Raw genomic sequence first — 12,396 nt, 5'->3', positions numbered from 1 at the left:
GTTCGTTTTCAATCATCGTGCCTCGAGTCCCTGGTATTCTGCACCAAGCAAAATATAACATACCTCGCAGTATTAGCAGAGGTTTAGATGTGCTCTCGTGATACTCACGAGAGAGGATTGCAGGTGGAAGAGAGACAGGACTGCGCAAGGGGAATCTTATGCCAGGTGAGTTCATTTTGCTTCCGGTCCATTGCTATACATTTATCTTATGCCTGCGCTTTCAATCAGAAGTGACTGCGAGTACACATGACCTCCCCTCATTTCCTGCATACATTATCCAATCGGGTTTGTGACCCATTCCTCGTGATGACCGTGAACACTCATTACACGCCTGCCGTAGTTCACAAGCCAATTCGATGGTAGCTTACGGGAACCTATCGATATCCTACGGAAGGGTCGTTTCTTCAGTGCGAGCCAGGAAGGAACGAATAACTCTGAGATAGAAGCATGAAACGAACACAATTGTTGATGTCTGTTGCAATCATGGGTGCGTTTCTCCACCTCTCCTCACCCCATCGAAACAACTTACGTGTCTACGTGTCTATATTGACTCATCCTAGTTTCATCTGCACCAACATGTCAGCCTCAGCATGCGTCTCGCCAAATACGGGATAGGGCGCTCGTTCAAGCGCCCTACTTCTTTTCCTTTGCCTGCCACCTCAACGAACTCTCTCTTTCCATGGAACCGAGCTTTATCTAGATGCCTAGGTGAGTTCTTTCTTCCCGTTGATTCCCTCTCTCTCCTTTCCATGCGTTGATCATTTACTTTTGACGACCCCTACGACGACTCACACCATCATTTCGCTGACATACATTTTTCAAACATCTGTTGTCTTTGCGACTTGGATCTTTCAATTGATACTACTCGGTTGAATGCCTAGACTTCGGCAGTCAATCGTGGTTCTCATATCGTTGGCTTGTATGGATATTTGATCGTTTTCACGCTGGCAATTGCAACATGACCTTCACACATAGACTTCCCGCTCGTCACCTTCGCACTATATATCACAGCAAATTCAACCATCTCAGTCCCAATCTGCCCCAGTCATGGGCTTGCACTTCCTGGGGCTACTGTTAACGCTAATCCTGCCCTTCAATTATGAGGAACAGCACAGCATGGTTGTCAAGGGATGATTGTGCCCGCATGGGTGACCTGAAGATCGTTCATTACATTGCGCGCTCGAAGTGGTGGTCATAGACTAAGGTTGGTACTACCGTTTGATTCGTGTCTCCGATTGCGCGAATGATTTGAGCATTCTTGGTGCTGCGTGAAATTCGTCTAGACTCGATCAAGGGAAGGTAAAGTAAGGTGCAGTTTTCCTGCCTGTGGTCCGCCTTCCTCCTATGATTTTCACGGAAATGGGTCCTCATTTCACCCAATAAATTACATGGACTTACTACAACAAAGCAAATTTGAGCATAATTCGTCGAAGAGGAGAGTCGTGCAGTCATACCTCGTCTTTCTCGATGATATCAGCCAAGGATGTTGCGAGTTCTCGAGACATTCCGCAACGCTTCATGAGGCGAGGGATAAGATCCTTCCTGCTCTCAAGCGGATTCCGACCAAAGAAGCTCCGGAACCGACTGTCCCCTCCTATCCATGCTTGCTTCTGACCGTCAGCAGCATGTTCTTTGACAAGGTTGCGGATTATGACGCGCGATTCGTCATAAAGATGTGGGTGTTTGAGTGTCTGTTTATCAGCGGCAGTGACGCACGCGTGACCAGCAACATGAATATTGCCTCGATCGAAAATATCATGGTTCCTCTTCCACCAGTCCTCCATCGATTCCTCACGTTCGAGGTTCGTGATCACAATAACAATGGGAACCTTCTTCTCGCAGAGGAATTCGTGAAAGAGTCTGTAATTGCTCTTCACCATAGCAGTGAGTCTGCCTGCGCGAACACAGAACAGAAGCAAATCAATGCCACCGCGTTTATCCAAATTCTGGATGAGCTTGGAGGTATTCTCGACAGAGTCGAGGTACTGTTTTATTCCCAGCTGCGGTTCCTCGAGTCCAACGGTATCGAACACCTTATAAGACTCGCCACCAAATTCGACATTATAATCTTGCGAGTGCATCGTACAGCGGCCCACGCCAAGAGCTGTGGGTGCTAACTCCTCTCCCGCCATGAGGTTGACGAGTGCGCTTTTTCCTACTCCCGTCTCCCCAAAGAGTAAGATACTTTTCCTTGCAACGCATCCAATGGCTTGTGCTGCTCCTGGGCGATCCTGCGGGTTCCAAGACCAGCATTGTTGGATGAAGTTCCAATGCTTGTCAAGGATGTTATCGGGACGCGCATGTTTGACTCTTTTCGATAACTCGATCGAAATTTGATGCGAATGCTTCTTCTCTTTCCATGGTACATCCCCCGAGATGATCTGAGTGGTGAAAGAGTTAAGAGAGGTACATAAGAAAACGAAAAAGATCGCACAAAATACATAACACCACCAAATGAATAGATGTCGCTCTCGAAAGTTGGTCGTTCAGGGTCGCACTCGATTCCAATTACTTCAGGCGCACGCCATCGAGAATCCAAATGGCTAGTCACAGTCATCGTGGACAATTGCAAGTCTGCGTCCCCTGGGACCGCCGCAAGACCAAAATCTGTGAGACGTGGACAGACCCTTCAGTCATTTTTCATGTAGAACCCCTGCCCCGGATGTGCCAAAAGGTTGTAGAATCATGGCTGGCCAGTCCCCGGCCGGTGCATGTAGAATAAGTGCTGGCCGGTGTACTATCTTATTATCACTTCAGTATCATTATTTCATGTAGGATAGGTACTGGCAGGTGTACAGTATGCCAATGTCTTTCATGTAGGATTGGTGCTGGCCGAGGTATAATAGGCCAATGTCTTTCATGTAGGATTGGTGCTGGCCGAGGTATAATAGGCCAATGTCTTTCATGTAGGATTGGTGCTGGCCGATATATCATATGACATATACTAGCCATAAGATCAAGCTGGCTGGTATATGTAGAATATATCTACTGCAGTCTGATTTCATTAGTAGACTGGCCAGCTTGTATCTACGTGGGTAGGAGCATGGCTGGCCAGTTCATAGTCCTTAAGTTAATATACTGGCCATTGAGTGTACTAACCATAGGATCAGGCTGGCTAGTATATGTAGTCATTGGTGAACTGGCCAGTCTGTATATACATATGTAGGAACATGGCTGGCTGATTGGCTTATATTTGACTAGCAAACCGGCCAGCATGGTTCCACATATGTATGACCATGGCTGGCCAGTTTGCTTATATTTCAATAGCAAACCGGCCAGCTTGGGTCTACATGTGTAAGACCATGGCTGGCCAGTTTGCTTATATTTGACTAGCAAACCTGCCAGTTTGCTAATATTTCACTAGCAAATCGGCCAGCATGGTTCCACATGTGTAAGACCATGGCTGGCCAGTTTGCTTATATTTCAATAGCAAACTGGCCAGCATGGTTCCACATGTGTATGACCATGGCTGGCCAGTTTGCTTATATTCAATAGCAAACCGGCCAGCTTGGGTCTACGTGTGTAAGACCATGGCTGGCCAGTTTGCTTATATTTGACTAGCAAACCTGCCAGTTTGCTAATATTTCACTAGCAAACCGGCCAGCATGGTTCCATGTGTGTAAGACCATGGCTGGCCAGTTTGCTTATATTTGACTAGTAAACCTGCCAGTTTGCTAATATTTCACTAGCAAACCGGCCAGCATGGTTCCATGTGTGTAAGACCATGGCTGGCCAGTTTGCTTATATTTCAATAGCAAACCGGCCAGCATGGTTCCATGTGTGTAAGACCATGGCTGGCCAGTTTGCTTATATTTGACTAGCACACCGGCCAGCCTGGTTCTACATGTGTAGGAACATGGCTGGCCAGTGTAGAGCTTTTAAATTATCACTTTTCATTAGTATACTGGCCTTTTTTCGTCTATGTATGTAGGAGCTAATGGTTCAATTCTCGTCCAAGTCTTGACAAGTAGATATATTTGTTGTACAAAATTGATCAGCAATGAAGACAAAGGAGTATATAAGATCAGTTCTGGGCTCTCTTAGAAGGTTTCCTTGGCCTGCCTGATCTGCGGACTTCAGGCTCAATCCTAGGCTTCTTAGACTCACTGGTTGAAGCTTGGGGCATTCTTCTCTTCCTCCCTTTCTGCTCCTGCTCCTGCTCCTGCTGCTGCTCCTGCTGCTCCTGCTGCTCCTGCTGCTCCTGCTGCTGCTCCTCATGCTCCTGCTCCTGCTCCTGCTCCTCCTGTGTCTCCTTCACCTTCTCCTTCCCCTTTGTCAAAACAACTTCCTCCCCTGGCACCTCACCAAGTCCCCCTTTTGCCAGCTTCTCTATGTGCTCAACAACTGTGGCCAAGACCTGCCGAACAACTTGATCAAGAGAAACCAAGACTTCTAGATCAAAAGCAGAACCAGGTAGGTAGAAAGGTGTATTGGGGTCAGCCTCATCTTCCTCATACTCTATGACGCGTTTAGACTCTCTATAGAGGAGCCCAATTCCTAGAATCACTGGCATGGCAGATGCTGCCCCTGAGATTGGAGATGTTCGTAGCTTATCCAAGCTAGCCTTCAAAGTGTCATAAGACACATGCATGTCCTCAGGAAGATAAGATTCTCCCCAAGACCAGTTAGCCCAGATAGGCAAATCTGGATTCTCCTCTGAAGTTGGCTATTGGACGAACTATGAGCTATGAGATTAAGATACACTCAAAGTTATACTGACCTTCTGCTTGGCCAACTTTGCCAGATCCCTAATGGCATCTATAAGCTCCAGGTAGTCGTCATTCTTGCTTAGAGATTTGAGGAATGCATATCGATCATCGATTGAAACATCATCTGGGGTTGTGTCGGCCGGCTGGGTTCTACGTTCTGTGAAATCAGAGCTGTTCAAGGAAGGAAGCCGGTCGCTGTCTTCTTCGTCTGAGTCAAGTAAGCTTACTCTTTCCTCCTTAGACTTCTTCTTTCTTTCTTCATTCCTTACATTTGCCTGCACATCACCATCCTTGGCTTTGACAAAAACAACTAGCTTCTTGTTTGCAGCCGAATTTCGTTCCCAATGGTTCCATAGACGATTTACCTCCTCAGTCTTCATATGAGAAGGGTCTTTGACCACAAATGCAGTGGGAACAGAACCATGTTCCAAATAATTGGACGAGGCAGCAGTTATCACACCCCAAGGCACAGGTCTAGAGCCCCCAGTGCAGACTTCTACAAACCAAAGCATCAATCAAATGCTAACAAATATGAAGACATAAGAACTTACTATACGCAGTATGAAATATACCCCTAATCAATTCATGTTGGCCCCTAAGGCTAATACCAACACGACTAGGAAGTTTGGCATATCCATCGTCATCTAGGATAATTTCGGGTATAGCATCCTCATTGTCTGAACCCTCGAGGTCCTGATCATCTGAAGGATCTATTAGTTTGAGTGAATAATTAGTGTTAGTACACGCAAGATTCAAATTCCAATTAGCCACATACAAAACTCGGTCTTTGACCATTCTGCAAAGGATTCAAATCCAGTTGCAGTCCACTCCTTAATCCCATTGGAGCTGACAGAAAACCTCTTCTTGACATTTTGAGGGTCGGTTTCATGTCTACATAGTGATTAGTTAGTCTAGTTAGCCTTGAGAATTACGAAAGTTCAATCACTTACAGACTGACAGACAATGTCTGACTAGCTTTTTTCTTGTGGCTAACGAACATCACCACTCGACAACCCATAGTACGTCGTATTTGCTCTGAAAAGTCTTCAAGTGTTTTCTTGAGGTTGTTCTTCCTATACCTTAAGGAAGATCTTAGACGAGATCAATAGTAAATCTTAAGTCAAACTTACACTACTTGACTTTCTTCTGGTGCCCCCTCCCTATTCCATTTTGTCATGGCGAACTTGACCTCCTCCTGTTGCAAAGGGGACATATTGTCAAACCATTGCCTCGCATGGCCAGTCTGATACTTGATTGAATGTTGGACTCCTTTCCTTCTCTGCTCATCCTTGTCAAACTTATCTATTTCTTCCTTGAACAACCTCTGTGCAACATCCCATTCGGTAAGTGATTTCTTGTAGAAGGACACTTCTCTTGGACGACTTGCGGCCTCTCGTTCCTTGGCCTCTTCCTTGTAGGCGATGATTTGGGAACAGTATTGTTTTATCTCCTATATGTAGCATTCACCCATCAATCAAATGTATCTACATACACAATTAAAATTTTGTTACCTTTTTCAAAGAAGTAGGCAATTGGGGCGCATCTTCATCTTCAAGTTCCTTTTGGGCTTCAAGTATAGCCTTACGAATTTTCTTCACCATTCGTTTGAGAGCCTGTGGTGAATCTGCAGTCACAATACCTTGATGATAATGATCAAGAATATATTTATAGCAAGTTGTCCAGTCAGAAGCCATTGTAGTTCAGTCAAAAAAAAGGCTGAAAATTTTGATAGAGCTGACGAGTACTTGCGGTAGGAGGGCGGCTGGCCGACAAACTGATTTGAATCCCATATTTAGGCACTGTAACATTATTCATATGACCATATTAAGATTCAAGATTAGCATTAAGATCCTCAATCACATGATACAACTACATAACCTTGGCTCAAATACAAATACATGTGCGGACTTACTTAGATGGTATAAAAAAATAGAAATCCGTCAATCAAAGTAGTTAAATTCAAGATTTAACTACACATGTAAAATGAGCTACAAAACCTGGCTGAAAAGTAACATAGGTGACAAAACAAACATGTGCAACAACTCCAGACAAATCTATTCAAAGTCGTCCTCAGCAGGAGTACTGGGTGTGGGTTCCAAGGGAATGGAAATCCAACAAGAACCAGGCCGCTTACCAGGAAGAAGCACCCTTGAATTAGCTGGTTGGGAGAATGAGAACCCTTTCCTGCAAGCATCATTCTTGCATTCAAAGTGGTACACCTTGCCCACATTGACAGAACGCCAAGCATTGATCCAGCCACACTGGGGGCACTGAACTGGCAAGTATTGCCCCCATGGGCAGAGTTCAGTATGAGTCCAGGCGTACCGGGTAACAGTTAATGAGCCACTGCTATTCGGCATCATCAAGAACACGTCGCTATGGCGCCCCAATTTGTAGGATTGTCCCAACATATCGGGGAATGCGACCTGAATGGCGAAGCACTCAATCAGAACAAGTTCTGCGAAGGCCAGAAGAAGGTGAGTTGCGAAGGTGGGTTGGAAGCGAACGGCGTTGAAGCCAATAGTGGCAGTCATGCGATGACTAGCATCTAAAGTTAGTTTTCAGAACCTAAGACAACAAAAACACTTACTTGATAACCGCCGCTTGCAGGCATGCAAACGAAGTTGGTTTGTTGATCAGCGCACCACAAGACAACAGCCAAAGGTAAGATTCTGCGGCGCCACGAATCAATGGGTCCCAAGGTGAAAGGAGAATGTCCAAAACCTGTTGTAGACATGAGCAAGAACAAGGTCAGCCAAGAGCGACCACTTACTGTGTGAACACGCGCAGAAACATAACTCTTCTTCTTAGTTTCGTACCCCACGAACAGATCACCTTCATCGTTATCTGTATGGTTGGTGATAGCGATAACTACACGAGTCCAGGTGGACTTCAACAGCGACTGGACGGTGCGAGCTGCATCTGACTGATACTTTGCGATCTTCGTATCATTGCCAATGTCGAAGGTAACAGCTTGGAACTCGAGTCCACCGCTGGGAAAGTAAGGACGAAGGAAGTCGGCAGTAAGTTCAAAGGAACCGCCGGTCGTGTCATGGTCGACGAGGATGAGATGGAGCATCAGTACCGGCGTAGAAGATAGTTGCGAGTGAAGGGAGACCTCCAGTGTGGCGCGGATGGGGAGGAAGGAGGGGAACAACGGCTTGTCATTGCGGTAAAAACCCTGTAAGTCAAGTTAGGGTTAGTAAGAATGAAAGACAAATGCAACTCACAAAGTAAGGTGAGTATCCTCCGCGTCCATGCCGCTCCTTTCCTACATGGCAATAGACGCATAGGAAGGTGACGTCGTCAGCCTCTAGCTGGTGCGCGGCGCCTGAGGGGATATCTATGCAATGAGAGCACATAACCCTCGGGCACGCGTTGCACAGGAAGAGGCGATCTTCATCGACAGAACCGTCACGGCACACGATACAGAACTGTGAAAGAAGAAGCATTAGTGTTAATCAGTAAGTTAAAATTTACATACCTCATTGTGCCGGAAGGGATCACACACTTCCATCTCCTGCATTGCAGGAGCCTCTAGTGTTGAGTGTGGTAGCTTCAACATGATGCGAGGAGCAGTACCGCCGGTGGACTTCTTGCATGTTTGAAGTGTTTTGACCATTGGGCGTCTAGAACAAGAATCTATTAATGGACAGATTTTAAATCAGTAACTTACAGACTCAAAATAACACTTACAGTACTAGTAAGCAGCGCAAACAATGATAAAGTCAAGGTACTTAGAAGGAAGCGCCAGAGTTCCAAGCGTTGGTTGATTGTACAAATAAATACAAACTGACATGTTGACAATGTCGCTTGTTGTATCAACAAACAATAAGCAAACAACGCGTCACGTACCGTGTGACTTTGGACTTGGGCGAATTCAACACGTTCAACATATCACGTGAGTTTACCGTGTGACTTTGGACTTGTGTGAATTCAACACATTCAACATATCACGTGAGTTGTCAACAAACAACGACAAACGAACACGTTTATGAACTTCAACTTTACTTCTCACGGTTCATTTCTCTCTTCTTCAACGTCCCAACAATTCTTATTCCCATCACTCTTATTCTCTTATGCGTCCAGTCCTTTTAGGGCGCCTTATAGATAATCCTTTGAGTTCTTGCAGACTGCAGCTGCAAGGACTCAAAGGTACTACTCTATAGTCGCCCTTCAAAAAAAGAGTAAGTCCGCATTGTCTTTGTGCGCTGCCAACTAGCTAACTTTGTTCATCTCCATGCGCCATCCTCTCAAAGGATTTCATATAGGTAAGTAATCATTTTCTCTCACCACCATGCTGATTTTTTCTACTTAGCGTCATTTTTATTTCCATGTACTACCCTTGACAAGTAAGTTGTTATTGTCTTGTGCCGTCATACTGATTTTCTACATAGCGTGATTTTTTCTTGACTTTATGTTTGTGCGCGCTATGTTTATAAGGTAAGTAATTACTTTCTCGCAACGCCTTGCTGATTTTCGACTTAGCGTTATGTTTTTTTACTTAGCGTTATGGGACTGGGGGTTCGCGGTGAATGCCACTTGTCAGTGGCTCCCACTATTTGATACTGGGGGCTAGTTATGTGTTTTGTTTGATGCTGGCGGTGCATACCACTTGTCAGTGGCTCCCGCTATTTGATACTGGGGGCTAGTTATGTGTTTTGTTTGATGCTGGCAGTGCATACCACTTGTCAGTGGTTCCCGCTAGTTGTTTGTTCGTGGTGCATACCACTTGTCAGTGGTTCCCGCTAGTTGTTTGTTCGCGGTGCATACCACTTGTCAGTGGTTCCCGCTAGTTGTTTGTTCGCGGTGCATACCACTTGTCAGTGGTTCCCGCTATTTGATACTGGGGGCTAGTTTTTGACTGGTTTGTGTATTCATTCCGGTAAGTACTTTAACCTGTTGTCTTCTTGACTAAGCTTATTCCCTTTATCAAGCACTCTCACCACCCCCCATTGGACTTGACTCAAGCGCTTTTATTCTGCAAGTGTCATGAGAATTTTTTTTCTTTCTTTACTCCGGTAAGCGCTCTCCTTTCATATGACATCAGCTTAAGCACTTGGCACAGGACTTTGAGTTTCACTTAATCAGCTTTGCTTAGTTAAGTGTCCAATCTCCTTTCAAAGTCTTATCTAACATTCACACAGGACATAGTAGTGCAATTAGTTTATTTTACTACTTACTATTTCACTTGGAGCGCAAGGCTTTGGTGAGGTTGGCCACCTCATCAAGGTCTTGCAGCTCCCCATTATCTTTCTTACTTTACTGGTTTTGAAACTTGTATTAAATGTAGTGCAAATTGTGCTTAAAATTGAAATCCGTCATGCTCTAACATCCAATTTGTTGCCGGTTGAAAAAGTCACGTGATCTTAAGAAGAGCTCAACATGAAAATTTCGCAACAAAACATCATATTGCACAGTCGTTCAAGGTCTTTCGTACCTATCAACGCTGCTAATACATAGTTATGCATGTAACTTAATGATAGAACAAAAATGTTACACAGATAGTATCAAATTCATGCGTCATACAAGGTAAACACAAACGATGTTGAAAACTCTTAGGAGTCAATGACTGTAATGAGTACCGGATCAAATACAAGGTGCATCCAAGGCAGTAATCCTTTACCACCGGCCAAGACAGCCAAGGTGAAGGCGACTGAGCCACCAATATGTCCAATACCAAATGGCAGGTGGTGATTTTATATTGGACATATTGGTGACTCGGTTATGCAACCCCCTACACCAGGCACGATCGCTGGCACAACTCAGTTAACTCCCTCGCCATGAAGGACGCAATACAAAGTCACCATCTACCATTTTCCAACCCCTTACCCACACTCGGCGCTGGACTACCAGAACTCACCGTTCTTAACCCATGTTCCTTCACCTATTAAGGTGCCCCCTTTTTTAACCGACACTGGATTACCAGAACTCACCGTTCTTAACCCATGTTCCTTCACCTATTAAGGTGCCCCCTTTTTTAACCGACACTGGATTACCAGAACTCACCGTTCTTAACCTATGTTCCTTCACTTATTAGGATACCCTATTTTTTAACCGACACTGGATTACCAGAACTCACCGTTCTTAACCCATGTTCCTTCACCTATTAGAATACCCTATTTTTAACCGACACTGGATTACCAGAACTCACCGTTCTTAACCCATGTTCCTTCACCTATTAGGATACCCTATTTTTTAATGACGTTGGACTACCAGAACTCACCATTCTTACCCCCTGTTCCTTCACCTATTAAGGCGCCCCCTTTTTTAACCGACACTGGACTACCAGAACTCACCGTTCTTAACCTATGTTCCTTCACCTATTGAGGCGCCCCTTGTTTAACAGACCTGGACTACCAGAACTCACCGGAATTCTTAACCCATGTTCCTTCACCTATTAGGATACCCTATTTTTTAACGATGTTGGACTACCGGAACTCACCATTCTTATCCCCTGTTCCTTCACCTATTAAGGCACCCCTTTTTTAAGAGCTAGACTATCAGAACTCACCATTCTTACCCCCTGTTCCTTCACCTATTAGGATACCCCTTTTTTTTAGACTACCAGAACTCACCGTTCTTATCTGAACTATCTGAACTCACCATTTTTACCCCTCATTCCTTCTCTTATTAAGGATGGCCAACCAACCCCCTACCTACGCCAGGCATGGTTAACCCAGTGGTGCTGCAGTCACATACTGTGCTGTTACAAGACTTATGATGTCACTGGGTGCCAATTGCCAATTTAGCTAAACTTCCATTATGTAAATTGCATAAGCACATTGATGCAGTCACATCATTGTTCTTATCAGTATTCTTTGATCAGAATCATGTCATATATCACTAATTTACATAAAATGATACTGGGGCTTTTAGTGCTGTGGGAGCCGGTTGAAAAATTTGCCTCGTTGAAAATTTTGCCTCTCTCACCAACATGAACCAGCTAACCAGTGAATCAACCAAGCTAAGAGTGGCTCTGACCACAAGGATCAAGGCAATCATGAGGGATTCAGCAGCAACAAGTGTCATCAAAGGGAAGATAGTACAAAGTCACCTTCTGAACAAAGCAAGGTACATTCTATATTTATCACTCCGCTGGTTAGGTGGAAACTCACTTATTCTTATCAAGGCAGCGGATTGGATTGGAGCTAAATCATTGCTTAGCAACAGCTGATGTCCGCTCAGACAAGAATTCTTCAATCTCCAATTATGAGATCAATGGGCTGCACTCACAATTGCGCATGCAGTAGTAAATCCTTGTGAGTTATCTTGTTTTCAATATATATCCAGATTTAAATTCAGGGGGCAGATTATGTAGACTGGGACGCCTCAAGATTTGCTGACATGGTCAAGGCATCCACACTAGTGCTGGTGGTTCACTCTCTGAAACTGAACGGCTACAAAAGTACTTTGCAGCAGCTAAGATTGGAAAATTTCAGCCCCAGCTACCATTGTGGACAGGGAGGGTAATATTGTGACAATTTACTTGCCCAATATTCTGTCACCTTTTCAAGTTGTATGTAAATTCTTCAACAGGGATTCTCCTCATTAATAATTATTTTAGGATTGTGTCAACTCAGCCACCAAGGCTTTACGAAATTTGCTTCTTCGATCAATTCCGTCCTCCTCGGACAAATCGTCTTGGAGATCTCAAGGCTTTGTTATGCCAGAGGAGGGTGGAGAA

General features: G+C 44.7%; 3 protein-coding genes across 3 annotated transcripts; all 3 read right to left on the bottom strand.

Moving 5' to 3' along the window:
• Nucleotides 1–1,448: 1,448 nt before the first annotated feature.
• Nucleotides 1,449–3,132, bottom strand: EDB91DRAFT_1089556 (uncharacterized protein; the record flags this gene model as incomplete). Its single annotated transcript, XM_041316586.1, has 5 exons — nucleotides 1,449–2,381; nucleotides 2,435–2,607; nucleotides 2,652–2,737; nucleotides 2,797–2,918; nucleotides 3,100–3,132. 5 exons carry the CDS (start codon nucleotides 3,130–3,132, stop codon nucleotides 1,449–1,451), a joined length of 1,347 nt encoding a protein of 448 aa, XP_041168589.1.
• Nucleotides 3,133–6,763: 3,631 nt separating this feature from the next.
• On the bottom strand, nucleotides 6,764–8,331 carry EDB91DRAFT_1257948 (uncharacterized protein; the record flags this gene model as incomplete). Its single annotated transcript, XM_041324324.1, has 5 exons — nucleotides 6,764–7,250; nucleotides 7,300–7,433; nucleotides 7,483–7,890; nucleotides 7,940–8,143; nucleotides 8,194–8,331. The coding sequence occupies 5 exons, from the start codon at nucleotides 8,329–8,331 to the stop codon at nucleotides 6,764–6,766; spliced, it is 1,371 nt and encodes a 456-aa protein (XP_041168588.1).
• A 1,936-nt stretch (nucleotides 8,332–10,267) lies between these two features.
• Nucleotides 10,268–11,318, bottom strand: EDB91DRAFT_1089554 (uncharacterized protein; the record flags this gene model as incomplete). Its single annotated transcript, XM_041316585.1, has 10 exons — nucleotides 10,268–10,365; nucleotides 10,573–10,596; nucleotides 10,646–10,669; nucleotides 10,792–10,815; nucleotides 10,864–10,887; nucleotides 10,936–10,959; nucleotides 11,080–11,106; nucleotides 11,155–11,178; nucleotides 11,224–11,247; nucleotides 11,288–11,318. 10 exons carry the CDS (start codon nucleotides 11,316–11,318, stop codon nucleotides 10,268–10,270), a joined length of 324 nt encoding a protein of 107 aa, XP_041168587.1.
• Nucleotides 11,319–12,396: the final 1,078 nt, after the last annotated feature.

This window comes from Suillus paluster, assembly GCF_016628075.1.
Source record: "Suillus paluster strain FC165 chromosome Unknown EDB91scaffold_369, whole genome shotgun sequence".
Lineage (NCBI taxonomy): Eukaryota > Fungi > Basidiomycota > Agaricomycetes > Boletales > Suillaceae > Suillus > Suillus paluster.
Note: the sequence above shows the minus strand (reverse complement) of the source record. Positions and strands in the feature narration are given on the sequence as shown.